Source organism: Solea senegalensis, unplaced genomic scaffold (assembly GCF_019176455.1).
Source record: "Solea senegalensis isolate Sse05_10M unplaced genomic scaffold, IFAPA_SoseM_1 scf7180000017310, whole genome shotgun sequence".
Taxonomy (NCBI): Eukaryota; Metazoa; Chordata; class Actinopteri; order Pleuronectiformes; family Soleidae; genus Solea; species Solea senegalensis.
Window position 1 is genome coordinate 1 of NW_025322333.1, and position 13,135 is coordinate 13,135.

The 13,135-nt window shown below is 41.6% G+C and overlaps 1 protein-coding gene across 1 annotated transcript; it reads right to left on the reverse strand.

Annotated features, from left to right (window-relative positions):
- Nucleotides 1-1,331: 1,331 nt before the first annotated feature.
- LOC122764193 (NLR family CARD domain-containing protein 3-like) lies at nucleotides 1,332-13,080 on the reverse strand (the record flags this gene model as incomplete). Its single annotated transcript, XM_044018504.1, has 5 exons — nucleotides 1,332-1,509; nucleotides 9,747-9,920; nucleotides 10,562-11,031; nucleotides 11,140-12,473; nucleotides 12,886-13,080. Coding segments are annotated over 5 exons (2,351 nt in total), but the record flags the coding sequence as incomplete, so codon positions are not given.
- Nucleotides 13,081-13,135: the final 55 nt, after the last annotated feature.

Genomic DNA, 13,135 nt, shown 5'->3' on the forward strand with positions numbered 1-13,135 from the left:
TGTGTGTGTGTGTGACTGTGTATGTGCGTGTGTGTGACTGTGTGTGTGTGTGACTGTGTGTGTGTGTGTGTTTAAGGAGTTTATTTTATTCATCAGTGAATAAAATGAGTTTAATGTAAATGAAATGAAAGTTTAAAAAAACAACAGCAGCTTCAGTCAGTGAACTCACCTCAGAGTCTCCAGTCTACAATGTGGACTCTCCAGTCCAGAACACAGCAGCTTCACTCCTGAATCCTGCAGCTGGTTCCAGCTCAGGTCCAGGTCTCTCAGGTGTGAGGGGTTGGACTTCAGAGCTGAGACCAGAGAAGAACAGCTGATCTCTGTCAAACTGCAGTCCCACAACCTGAATAAAGAATAAAAGTGTTTTGTTCAGCAGGTGAATTTTAATGTGTGAGTCAAATATCAGCTGTGAGGATGAAAATGTATCTGAACATTTTCTACAGTGTATTTAGAAAGCATGAGTCATGTGACTGTGAGACACACGAGTGTGTGAAGGTTCAGTTCAAGTGAACGTGAAGAATAAAGACGTTTGAGCAAAGAAACAGCAGCAAAATGACAAAGAAGTCACAGGTGAATTTCAACACAGCCTCACTTTTCACATCAAGTTCAACTCAATGAAATGAATCAATGATAAGAAGCAGAAACAGGTGGAGTCTGTGTGCAGGCTGTACACTGAGAGGTTCAATACTGCCCTCTACACTTCAAAGTCCTGAATCACACTTCTTCTCAACATCTTTACAATTCTATATTTTACACTTGATTTGATTCTTTGATTCATCTGTGTTTAGTAAACCAGCTTAAAGGTGCATTACCACCACCTTTATTGCTGCAAAGAATTCTGGGACACGGTCGTCCGCCAAACATACACCAGATGACGAGTCATGTGACAGTTGGGACACGCCCACGTCACGGTGCTGTGACACATGTTGACAACATCTGGACCATGAGTCCACAGCCTTATGAACTGAGACACAGCTGATTTGAAGATGAGAGGAAGCTCCTGTTTGTTTGTAAACAGTCACAGCTGTGACATCATCAACAACACTCATTCTGATTGGCTACATGTGAACGTGTCAGAGGAGAAAGTGAAAAACATCAAGTTCAGTCAGAAAAGGTCAAAGCTGCGACTGACGTGAAAACTACAGCGACTGAAACACTTTAGAAAACAAAAAACACGTCAGCTGTGAAAAGATCCTGATTCTACATCTGAGGGAAGAAAAAGTGGAAACATGGAACAACCATCACTGATTCAACTCATGTGACAACATGAATGACTTTCAGTTGTGGATGAAACATCTGACATTTACAACAGTAACAGAGAGTCAGTGAACTCACCTCAGAGTCTCCAGTCTACAATGTGGACTCTCCAGTCCAGAACACAGCAGCTTCACTCCTGAATCCTGCAGCTGGTTCCCACTCAGGTTCAGGTCTCTCAGGTGTGAGGGGTTGGACTTCAGAGCTGAGACCAGAGAAGAACAGCTGATCTCTGTCAAACTGCAGCCCCTCAACCTGAATAAAGAATAAAAGATGAGACTTTAGAACAACTGTGAGTGTGTGTGTGTGTGTGTGTGTGAGTGTGTGTGTGTGTGTGTGTGTGTGACTCGTGTGTGTGTGTGTGTGCGTGTGTGTGAGTGTGACTGTGTGTGTGTGAGTGTGTGTGACTGTGTGTGTGTGAGTGTGTGTGTGACTGCGTGTGTGTGTGTGTGTCTGTGTGTGTGACTGTGTCTGTGTGCGTGTGTGACTGTGTGTGTGTCTGTGTGTGTGTGACTGTGTCTGTGTGAGTGTGTGTGTCTGTGACTGAGTGTGTGTGTGTGTGTGTAACAGGGTCAGTTACTACAGTATTTCTTTTTTAAGGTACTGCAATTTATTGAACACCTGATGTCTATTTTATTTATAATGACACAAAATGTATGTTTTAAGTTTTTATTTGTGTATTTGACCCTGACACGGCAGGTTAAGTTGTCATGTGGAACCTTCATGATTGTCTGCTGTCCCCCACGTTCACTTTTGGGGTGCCCACCCAGTATTTAAGGGTGTGTCTGCCCTCACCTCTCCCCTTCTGCTGCTGCATGTTGTGGGAGAGGTACGTGATGTGCGCTTGTGTGATTTCTGTATTGTTTAGCATTGTCATTATGCTCATATGGAGATTATCATGCTAAATTTGACAAGCTGTACATGTTTATTTTATAGAGGGCACGTTTCCCTGTGTTCCACATGCTGATGGGAGTTTTCTTTCACTTGCTTTGTGTCAGAAATAAACGGAGACTTCCTCTAAAAGATATCCAGCGTACGGCGAATTCTTCACAACGCAGACCGCAAAACTACACCGTTACACTTGGTGCCGTTCGACCCGTTGCATCACCGATCGGCGCTCGTCTGATCCCCGGGGAGCAGCGGCGTTCACCTGCCTCGTCTCTCCTCCTCATGCTCTGTGGGTGTGTGAGACTGCAGTCGCCCGAGGTGCGTTCAAGGTGTGTCGGACAATTGAGTGCTAAAAGATTCACTCGCGTTTCGTCATTGCTCCGTGCTAATGACTGTACGTAACTAGTTATTCTCTAAGTGTGGAACGCTGGACATTGAAGAGGAATTGAAACTAAGTGACGCTAATAATGTGAATACCTTGTGTTCATATTGTGTATAGTATCTTGTATAGTATACAGAAAACTATAGACTTTTTTGTGTGTGTGCTTTGGGTAAAGGTGTCCAAATACATGGGAAACGTGTAGAAGTCAATATTGTAAAAATTGAGATTTTCATTTTGTGCTCCTGTCATTTAACTGTTGTATTGCAGCACATTGTGCACTTTACAGTGCAAGGTTACTTTGTGTTCATGATGTCGGAGAGTGACAGTTTTATGGTTCATGCTATGGCTGGTCGTGGACGTGATGTCACCTTTGGGGTGGGGAGGGGCCAACAGATTTCTTCACTGTGTTATGGTAGGGGTAGGCCAGTGTTCCCCAGTGTTATGAACAACACAGTTGATCAGTCAGTTATTGAGCCTCCATTAACCCCCTCTGCCAGCTCCACACTGACTGCTCAATCAGACCCTACACCTCCACAATTAGTTTCTGTTGATGCTCTCAGTGTTGTGATAACAGATTTGGTTAAAAAGATTGGTGATAGCATTGTGGCCAACCTTAACAGTGTACATCAGCCAAGTGTCACTCAGTCTCAGTCCCCGATCAGTCAGTATGTGAACCTAGTTCTTTAAGTTATGAATATTGAAGAATGAGATTTGCCATGTGATTTAAAGATCTGTTGCTACAATTCAATTCAGTGCCAATATCCTTTGGGGCAATTGCTATGACATGACCAGTCCTGTTCTGAATAAACTTCTCTACGTCTCTCCACAAAACAAAAGAAAAGGGGCAGTGATAAAACAGATGTAAAGTCGTTTCTGGCTCAGTTTTGCACTTTAGCATCAATGTCAACACATTTGGAAATGATTGTGTTACACGGGTAAATATGATGTAAGATTTTGAAATGAACTTCTCTGATTTTATTCCAAACACAAAACTGAAAGGGGCATAACCATGCTTTGTGCCACTTTATATGATCAAATTGTGAATTCCAGAAAGATTTGCTTTTGGGTGAAATCTTGTTCTAGTTTTGAATCTCTTTCCTTATATGTTTGTTTGTACACTTTACATCTGTTAATGGTATCCCACCAATAAGTAGAGAAGGCACTTGAGGATCAATATTTTGATGGCCAAGGTGACATTTCATTCATTCAATTATGCCTGTGGGAATAGCTGGCATTACAGAAATCAACTCTTTATAAATGATAGGAACAGATTTTGTTCTTAGAAATGGTTCATAACTATAAAGATGACCTTTATTATCAAACAAAGCAGAAACATAGATAATACCCCTTTCAATCCAGGCCTCCTTATATAGACTTTTCTTGTTAACAGTAATATCACTGTTATTCCAAATAAGAGTTTTATGTGGTGAAAAGTTGTGAACATAACACACTTTCCAAGACAATAAAGCCTGTTGATGACATTTTGAGACTTTTAGTGGCAATTTAGAAACGGACTAGTTACATCCCAATAGAAATTTGAAGCCGCTTCCATTTTCAAAGATATTATATGGTATAAAATTCCATAGCGATTCCGGACATTCCAAACATTTCTGAAGCCATTTGATCTTAAAGGTGCAATTCAAACGGATCAAATCTAAGACGCCCAATCCTCCTTCTGCTCTCTCTAAAGTGAGAATTTCTTTTTTGAGGCAATGTCTCCTATGTTTCCACACAAATGTAATACATAAATGATTGATTTCTGTGCAGAACATATCACTAACAAAAAGTGACAAAGCAGGATAAACTAATCTTGATACACCTTCAGCTTTTGACAATAACACTCTAGCAAAGATTGAAAGGTCTCTCTGAAGCCATCAATTCAAAATTGTCTTAGTTTTCTTCATTTTGGGAAGAAAATGTAGCTGTTGTCTGAGAGTCATGTCCTTGGAAATGTGAACACCAAGATATTTAACACACTGTTTGACAGGAATATCAAACATAAGTTTCTCTTCAGTCTCATAGAAACATTAAAGTTGACTTTTGTTGAGATGAAGTTTAAGACCCGAAGCTTCTGAAAATGCACCAGTTGCACGTAATGCACTTTGTATTTGCCCTTTATCCCTTAGAAACAATAGTGTATCATGGGCTAGCTGTGTCATTTTGATCTGTCTGTTAAAGATGGTCAAACCATGAATATCGGGGCTATGTGAGATATTTAACAACAAAACTTCAGCCACAATCAAAAATAAAAAACAAGAAATAGGACATCCTTGGCGTACACCTCTTGAAATTGGAAACCTTTTGGAAATGCTGGGATATAAAAAGACAGAGCTGTTTATATCTTTATAAAACATTATTATATTATTAATAAAATGATCCCCAAAACCAAAAATGTGCAGGGCCTGTATCATGAAAGAATGTTCAATTGAATCAAATGCCTTATAAAAGTCGAGGAATACAAGTAGTGCATGTGACTTTATGTGGTTCCAATAGTCCATTCAATCTAATACTAACCTGACATTAGAGCTAATGTGACGTTTGGCCATAAAAGCATTTTGGTTTTCGCTTATTATCTCTTCTAGATCTTTCTTCAAACGTTTAGCATAGACCTGTGAGATCATTTTATAGTCTATATTTCAAAGAGAAATGGGCCTCCAATTTTCCATTATTAAAGGATTTGTTTCAGGTTTAGGAATAAGGGTTATCAGACCTTGTTTCATGGTTGTCGTCATGTCCTTTCTATCAATACATTCTTTAAACATGAGCAGTAGATGGTCCTTAATTAAAGCCCAAAAGCATAAATCAAATTCTACTGAGAGACCATCACTTCCAGGTGATTTTCTTAAATTCATTGAGTTCATATTGCTTCAGTCATTTCTGAGGATGAGAGCTCTCTGTCACAGCTGTCTTTGAAATGTCCAGAAATCAGAGGAGTCAACTTTCTTATATGCTCCATAAATGCACTGCTCTTGAAGTGATTCAATTCACATGTATATCATTTGCTATAACTTGCAATATTATTGTGGTCTGTGCTGATGGTACCATTTATATTTAGGGATGTAATATTATTTATTTTCCTATTTGGCTTTTCTAAACCAAAAAAAGAACTCGTATTTCTTTCCCCTTCCTCTAACCACTTAGCCCTGGACCTTATGAAGGCACCTTTGGCCAAATTCATATACATTCTGTCAAGCTCTTCACTAAGATTCTTAAGCAATTTGAATTCATCCTCAGATAAATCGTGCCTAGACATTCATTTGTGCAACTGGCTCATTAAAGATCTTCTTTGTTAGTACGTATTTCTTTTATTTGTTTGCTACACTGTATTGCAACTTCTCTCACTTTAAATTTAAAGAATTCCCATTTTTGGATTGGACTCAAATCTTTTTTTACTAAAAATGTCTTTTGCAAGCAATTCTACACTTTTTAAAAAAATGTTTTGTCTTCCAATATATTATTATTTAATTTCCAATAGCCTCTGATGTTTGATTTTTCTTTAGAGCCCTTTAATCTAAGACTTGTCTTTTGATGATCAGACAGCGGAGCATGACAATGAGAAACATCTGAAATGAAATGTAGTCCATGTGACGACAGTAACCATAGATCAATTCTAGACTGTAAGCTTCTGCTAGAATTGGTCCACGTATAATCTTTGACACTGGGGTTCATAAATCTCCAAGCATCTGAAAGCAGAAGGTGATCACACAGAAATGAGGTAGATTTGAAACCAAGTCAAGCTGTAGATCTAGGAGGCCATCGATCCATTTCATCATCAGGGGCATCATTGAAGTCTCCACCAATGATAAAAACACATTCTTTGTATTTTCCTTTGCAGAGAGATTAGAAAACGTATCTTTTGCTTGAATTGTTCTGTTTGGACCATAAACATTGCAAAGAATAACCAGAAGGTTGTCCACCTTTAAGACCAATATAATCCATGGACCATCATCTGAGAAAGCAGAATCCAGCACATCACCATTAAATCTATTCAAAAGAACTGCGACTCCAGCTGAATTATTTGAGCCATGAGAAAAAAAAAAACTGTGTCCCCCCACTGAGACTTCTAAAATCTTTCATCATCTCTAGATGAATGAGTTTCTTGCAAAAAAACTATATTTGCATTACAACGCCTGCTTAAGAGAAAAACTGCCTTCCTTTTTGTATTATCCCGTAGTCCCCTTACATTAATAGAGCACAAACTTAGTGCATCAAACTTAAATTGAGTCATACAAGAAAATGAACTCAATAAAAACATAAACAGAATTGGCTAATGTCTGAGGTAAATGAACACTTAGAAACTTGAAGAAAGAATAAAATAGGTACTTACAAACAGTAAAGCTCAACTATAAGTACCATTTATACATTCATGAATTTTAAACCAACAGTATTATTAAATGTAATGAAGTGCTCCTGTGACTTATTTAACATAACCCTTAAAGTCCAGAACCCATTGTAACCTTAACAAGTCACCTTTCTTCCTTCAATATAGGCTTCTGGACCACGAACACCAGCACGTTTCCCTTGCTTTCTGGCAGCTTCCACAAGCGGCCAGAGCTTGTTTCTTTCCATCTTGTCGGTTTGTGTCAAATCTTCCTTAACCAGTAGTTTCTTCTCCTTGAGAATCTCAGTGCCACGTGAAATCTTCCAGACTTTGTTTCCAAAGGATCTCATTGTGAACTGCACGATGACAGGTCGTGCTGCATTATCCCGGGGAACTCCAACTCTATGCACTGTGTCAACGAGAAAGCCCAGCTTTTCTTTGTCTTCAGGTGCGAGCAGCGCCAGCAACTTGATGATCTCCCCTCTGATGTTCTCTGCAGGTGTCTCTCCTAATCCATACATGCGGAGATTCCAGCGCCTGCTGAAGCGCTCGCTATTTTCACTTCTCTGTTGCAGTTGTGAGACTTGTCCTGACATTTCTTTAATGTGTTCTTTGTTATTTTCAACTTTCCATAATTCCATCCCTTTCAACTGCTCGCAGACTGTCGTAATGGCTTCAGTGTTTCTGGAGATGTTTTGCTCGTGCGCAGTGAAGCGTTTTGTTAACTCCACCACTGCATTCATGATTTCAGCGTTGGAAACATCGTCAGCATCACCTCCGCCTTTTTGACGCTGTTTCTTTGGGTCCGGGCCTTTACTCGGCGTAACTGGTAGCGGTGTGAACAAAGCGTCCAAACCTTCAACTTCATGTTGAAGTAGTGACGTGACGTTGGTACTGCTGTTGGATTTCACTTCTCTTTTGGGCATGGTTCCAGTGGTTTGTTAAAGCTAATGCTATACTAACAAATGTTGGGGCCGAGATGTCTACTGTAATCCACTATTCTATTGTTCTCCATGGGTAAGGCCTATATGCAGTTTCAAAAGCCTGATTTGAGTTTTCAACAAAGTCTCAGTCCACCATTTGGGACATTCTTGGTTTTACGACTGGTCAGCATTCCATAGGGTCAGTGAATCTCATTGGCCGTTCTCTGTTTTATGGCCTTGCCCCTGAAAACACTATAAAACCAGAGGACAGACGTTTCTCGCTCACTTCCATTTTTCTTTCTCTTCCTATTTTTGCTCTTTGTGTTTTTCTTCTTGTTCCTCTCCTTCGGGGGCAAAACGTGTTATCAGCTCACAGTAAGAGGCAAGGGTTCTGGGCAGGGTTAGGTTAAGGTTCTGTGTTTTATAAACTTTCCTTTGTGTTGAACGTGTTGGATTGTGCACTCACACGTTCGTATGGATTTGTTTACTATTGTTAACTGTTTGTATTTGTTTACACGTTATTAATTCCCTTCGCTGAAAGTAGAGCTCACCGCTCACCCTGCAGTGACGTGTCTTCTCCCGCTGTGAGCGCGTAGACAGATCACGTGGTGAGAGAATGTCGGCATGAACGTTAAGATTCACAGACTGGCCTGGCTTTGCCTGTGTCAAGTCTGTGTGGTTTAAACTGACATAAACTCTCACGTACGCGATCCTTTTGTTTCATTCACTGAACACACTGTGCTTTGAAACACACTTTTGGTCTGCCGCTATTCAAGCACGATTCTCACTCTCTCTCTTTCTCACTCACTCTCTCTCTTTCTCACTCACTCACTCTCTCTCTTTCTCACTCACTCACTCACTCTCTTTCATTCATGAACGAGAGTCTCCTCATAGGCGCCATCTTGTGTCGAACACGTGTCTCTGCAGCCATGCTATCACATGTTCGACCCAAGATCTGCGGCCTCGTGTTAATGTGTTTCTGGCGCCATCTTTGGTGGAAGCGTGCGTCTACAGTCACTGCTACTGCGCATGCCTTCTCTGCTTTAGTGTCGGAAGTGGGAGTGGCTTTGCTCGGCCAACCGCGTCACTCCCATGTCTTATCTTTGTCTCATGTTACACTCACACACACACACACACACACATATTGGTGTTTATGTTGTATATAGCCTGTGTTGTTGTAGCTTAGCAAGTGATATTTGTTGATTCAACCAATAGATTTTCGTTCTACATTAATGTTCACTTTTAGTGAACATGATTGTTTAATTGATTTCAATGTTTGATTTAATAAATTGTTACTTTTATTAACTGTGCTCGGATTCATACCTTCAATACTGTTAAATTGGGATATCATTGATATCGTAGTCAATTACAGTGATTATTTAAGACTGATTTTAAAGGCATAGATTGATTGTCTTCTCCCTGTTTTCAGGGTGGTGCCCCGTTCTAGAATGAATTAACATTTAATTAATTTTTCAAAATGTTTAATTAAAATATTTTATTATCCTCTCTATCCTCACAGAGTAGCCACAGCAGTCATAATAGTTGGTTTAGTTGCCGTTTTTTGACGTGGTACAACTTATAGTTTGGGAGCTCACCGCACTCCAACCGCCCAGGTCGCCATCTTGAGCCAACTGAGGACGCTCCTGTTTGTTTGTAAACAGTCACAGCTGTGACATCATCAACAACACTCATTCTGATTGGCTACATGTGAACGTGTCAGAGGAGAAAGTGAAAAACATCAAGTTCAGTCAGAAAAGGTCAAAGCTGCGACTGACGTGAAAACTACAGCGACTGAAACACTTTAGAAAACAAAAAACATGTCAGCTGTGAAAAGATCCTGATTCTACATCTGAGGGAAGAAAAAGTGGAAACATGGAACAACCATCACTGATTCAACTCATGTGACAACATGAATGACTTTCAGTTGTGGATGAAACATCTGACATTTACAACAGTAACAGAGAGTCAGTGAACTCACCACAGAGTCTCCAGTCTACAATGTGGACTCTCCAGTCCAGAACACAGCAGCTTCACTCCTGAATCCTGCAGCTTGTTCTCACTCAGGTTCAGGTCTCTCAGGTGTGAGGGGTTGGACTTCAGAGCTGAGACCAGAGAAGAACAGCTGATCTCTGTCAAACTGCAGCCCCTCAACCTGAATAAAGAATAAAAGATGAGACTTTAGACAAAGTTGCTGCTTGAAACCAGTAGTATTGTTATCATTGTTCTTAATATGATACTATAATTAAAGTTGATATCAGTCTAATGTTTATGTCTCATTAATAGAACATCAATAACATTGTAGTTGTATAAAAATGTCATAAGTCCTGTTTAAACTTAGAAGCTGACACAACTGTTATATTTCTGCTCCTGGTCTCTCTCTTCTGTCTCTACCTCACCTCCCTCTTTCACTTTCTCTCCCCCTCCTCTCCTCTGTCCTCCATTTTGTCCTTTCACCACAACCGGTCGAGGCAGATGCTGCACATGTTTGAGTCTGGTTCTGTCACAGATTTTCTCTCCACTGCCCCCTAGTGTTTGTTCATTGTGTGAACTGTTGGTTTCTCTTGTCTTTCTGTCTTATCATGAACAGAGACTTGAGAGAATGTTGTGATTTGGTGTTTTTATTCAGTTCAAAACAAGAATCACAACCAGCTGACAAATCTTCACATTCATCATTTAAAACATCTCCAGAAACAAACTGAGAAGAATGAGAAGAACTGACTTCTGTGTGTATTTGATAAACCAAACCATGAATCATTACTGACTGATGATGTTATTGATCATGTCTGAACTCACCGAGCCTTCCTGCAGTTCCTCACAGCTGGAATCAGTCTCTGTTTCCCCTGGTATGATGTTCTGTACTTGCTCAGGTCCAACTCATCCAGAACCTCCTCAGACATCTGCAGCATGTAGGCCAGAGCTGAGCAGTGGATCACAGAGAGTCTCTGTCCTCTGTTCTTTGACTTCATGAACTCTTGGATCTCCTGATGCACTGATTGCTCGTTCATCTCTGTCAGACAGTGGAAGATGTTGATGCTTCTGTCAGGTGAGATGTTCTCTGTGTTCATCTTCTTCAGGTTCTCAATGACCCTCTGGATGATTTTTGGACTGTTCTGAGTCTGACCCAGCAGACCTCCTAAGAGTCTGTGGTTGGACTCCAGACAGAGTCCATGAAGGAAGCGAACAAACAGGTCCAGGTGACCATTTTCACTTTGAAGGGATTTCTCCATGGCTGCTTTCAGGAACACATCCAGAGATAAGTCACTCTCCATTTTTCTTCCAAAAAATGAGGAGAGCTTGTTAATAAAATTAGGTTTTCTCAGGACCTCTGTCTTCCTGTCTTTATCTTCTTGTCTGAAGAAGTCCTGCAGTACCTCTGTCTTCCTGTCTTTATCTTCTTGTCTGAAGAAGTCCTGCAGTACCTCTGTCTTCCTGTTGGTGTAACAGTGGAACATGTAGACTGCAGCCAGAAACTCCTGAACACTCAGATGAACAAAGCAGTAGACTGATTTCTGGAAGATCACGCTCTCTCTTCTAAAGATCTCTGTACAAACTCCTGAGTACACGGAAGCCTCTGTCACACTTAGACCACACCGCTCCAGGTCTTCTTGGTAAAACATGATGTCTCCTTTCTGCAGATGTTCAAAGGCCAGCCTCCCCAGCTTCAGAAGAAAGTCCTTGTCGGCCTCCATCAGCTTCCGTGGACTCGTCTCATGTCCTTTATCGTACTTGTTCTTCTTCCTCTCTGTCTGAACCAGCAGGAAGTGTGAGTACAGGTCTGTCAGGGTCTTGGGCAGCTCTCCTCTCTGCTCTGTGGTCAGCATGTGCTCCAGAACTGTAGCACTGATCCAGCAGAAGACTGGGACTTGACACATGATGTGGAGGCTCCTGGACGTCTTGATGTGTGAGATGAGTCTGCTGGACAGATCTTCAGTTCTGGATGTCTTCCTGAAGTACTCGTCCTTCTGGTCGTCAGTGAAGCCTCGTACTTCTGTTACCCTGTCAACACATTTAGGAGGGATCTGATTGGCCGCCGCAGGTCGAGAAGTTATCCAGACGGGAGCCGAGGGAAGCAGATTCCCCTGGATGAGGTTGGTCAGCAGCACGTTGACTGATGACCTGTGTGTGACGTCAGAAACCAGCGTGCTGCTGCTGAAGTCCAGTGAGAGTCTGCTTTCATCCAGGCCGTCAAAGATGAACAAAGGTTTACAGACAGCGAGCTCCTCTGCTCTGACCTTCTCTAATGTTGGATAGAAAACATGGAGCAGCGTGAGAAGACTGTGCTGCTGATCTCTGATCAGGTTCAGCTCCCTGAACGAGAGCACAATCAGCAGATTCACATCCTGGTTTTCCAAACCCTCGGCCCAGTCCAGAGTGAACTTCTGCACCGAGAAGGTTTTTCCAACACCAGCGACGCCGTTGGTCAGGACGACTCTGATGCTCCCCTGCTGGTCAGGTAAGGCTTTAAAGATGTCGCAGCACTTGATGGGAGTGTCCTGGACCGTCTTCTTCTTGGAGGTCGTCTCCAGCTGCATCACCTCATGTTGAGTATTAACCTCTTCACTCTGTCCCTCTGTGATGTAGAGCTCAGTGAAGATCCTGTTCAGGAGGGTTCTACTTCCTGTTCCTTCAGTTCCTTCAGTCACATGTTCAAATCTGCTCCTCAGACTGATCTTATGTTCATCTAGAACCTTCTGCAGACCAACATCTGCTGAAAGACAAGAGACAAAGAATGTGAGCAGCTGAGGATTATTTTCATCAGTGTCATGTTTTTCTGTGACGTTGTTGTTTTATGTTGTTTGTTGTCAAATGAAAAACTACATTTTCACTGTAATGACTTGAATAACTTTATTCTGAAAGACTGAATCATTCTAGAAGAACTGTGATGATTGTGAAGGAAAGAGTATCATCTGCATACAAGAGAACAATCATGAGAGAAAAGCAGCAAAATGAGGGGAAACCTTCATTTCTTCAACCTGCAGGGGGCAGCAGAGAGTTAAACTCCATCATGGAGTTAACATGAGTCACATTTTTAACTTTTAAACAGTTTTCTCCTGTTTTTCCATTTCTAAAGTCTACTAGTGCTGATGGGAGCTGCTCTCCTTATGAGTCTTACTCACGGATGCTCTGTGGTCCACGTCCTGTCCTGGGTCTTTTCCCACACTGGGGACAGCAGGAGTCTCCTGGTGGACCAGACTGGTCCCAGTATGAGGAGATGCAGAGTCTGCAGAACCGGTGACCGCAGCTGGTGGAGACTGGATCCTTCAGGACGTCCTGACACAGAGGACAGCGGGACGTCTGCTCGTCCACAGAAACAGCAAACTGGTCTCTGTGAAGACATTTCTTTATCACTGACATGTCGGGGACAGG